Below are 655 nucleotides of genomic sequence, written 5' to 3'. Positions count from 1 at the left end.
GTGTTAGTATTTTATTTGCTAAAATCAATGTCTTCATTCATAGAATGTGTCACTCATTGGTGAAAACATTCACCTCTGTCAACTGATCTGACTTTATCCTCGTACGCGAAGAATTTCCTGTATACTACATTGGACGGCAACCGTCCATGGAGGGCTTCCATGTCGCTCCGCCCATTTTTGAAAAACCTACAATCGCAGAGAGGAGGACATTACAGCAGCTAGCCCTAACCTGTCTAGCTAACAATGCCGTTTTCATTCAGAGGCCCAGCGGTCCACGTGATGAAACCAGCCTACTAACGGGAGAAGGAGATCCAGTAAGAGGTGCCCTGTGGCCCCCACTGGCCCTGGCACATTTGAAAGTCTGCAACTGGCATGTTTAGTCTTATAATGTTTTGTTTGTTTTTGTTTTCTGTCCCTTGTCGCCCCCTGGTGGTGGTGAGGCCTTACCTGGGATGACTGAGATAGTTTTCAGGGCTCTCAGCACTCTAAAGGTTCTCAGCGCCTGCAGGTTCCCTACTTTGATAAACTCTGTTAACAGCCTGTAGGGGGCAGTGTGGTGGTTGTCAACATACAACAAAAGAAGAAAAACATAAGAAAGTCTGAAAATACTGAGGTGATTTAAAAGGTACAACACTGATTTGTTAGAGCAACCAAC

The 655-nt window shown here is 45.3% G+C and overlaps 1 protein-coding gene across 1 annotated transcript in view; it reads right to left on the bottom strand.

The window, feature by feature from the left end:
* Positions 1 to 655, bottom strand: part of LOC118334624 (sodium channel protein type 5 subunit alpha-like) — a gene marked incomplete in the record, with an annotated part of 132,162 nt that overhangs the window by 103,642 nt on the left and 27,865 nt on the right. Inside the window, 1 exon segment of the mRNA XM_035670654.1 lies at positions 448 to 539. Within this exon segment, the coding sequence (XP_035526547.1) occupies positions 448 to 539 (92 nt within the window).

Source organism: Morone saxatilis, unplaced genomic scaffold (assembly GCF_004916995.1).
Source record: "Morone saxatilis isolate NCDOM2014 unplaced genomic scaffold, NCSU_SB_2.0 Contig0, whole genome shotgun sequence".
Lineage (NCBI taxonomy): Eukaryota > Metazoa > Chordata > Actinopteri > Moronidae > Morone > Morone saxatilis.
Note: the sequence above shows the minus strand (reverse complement) of the source record. Positions and strands in the feature narration are given on the sequence as shown.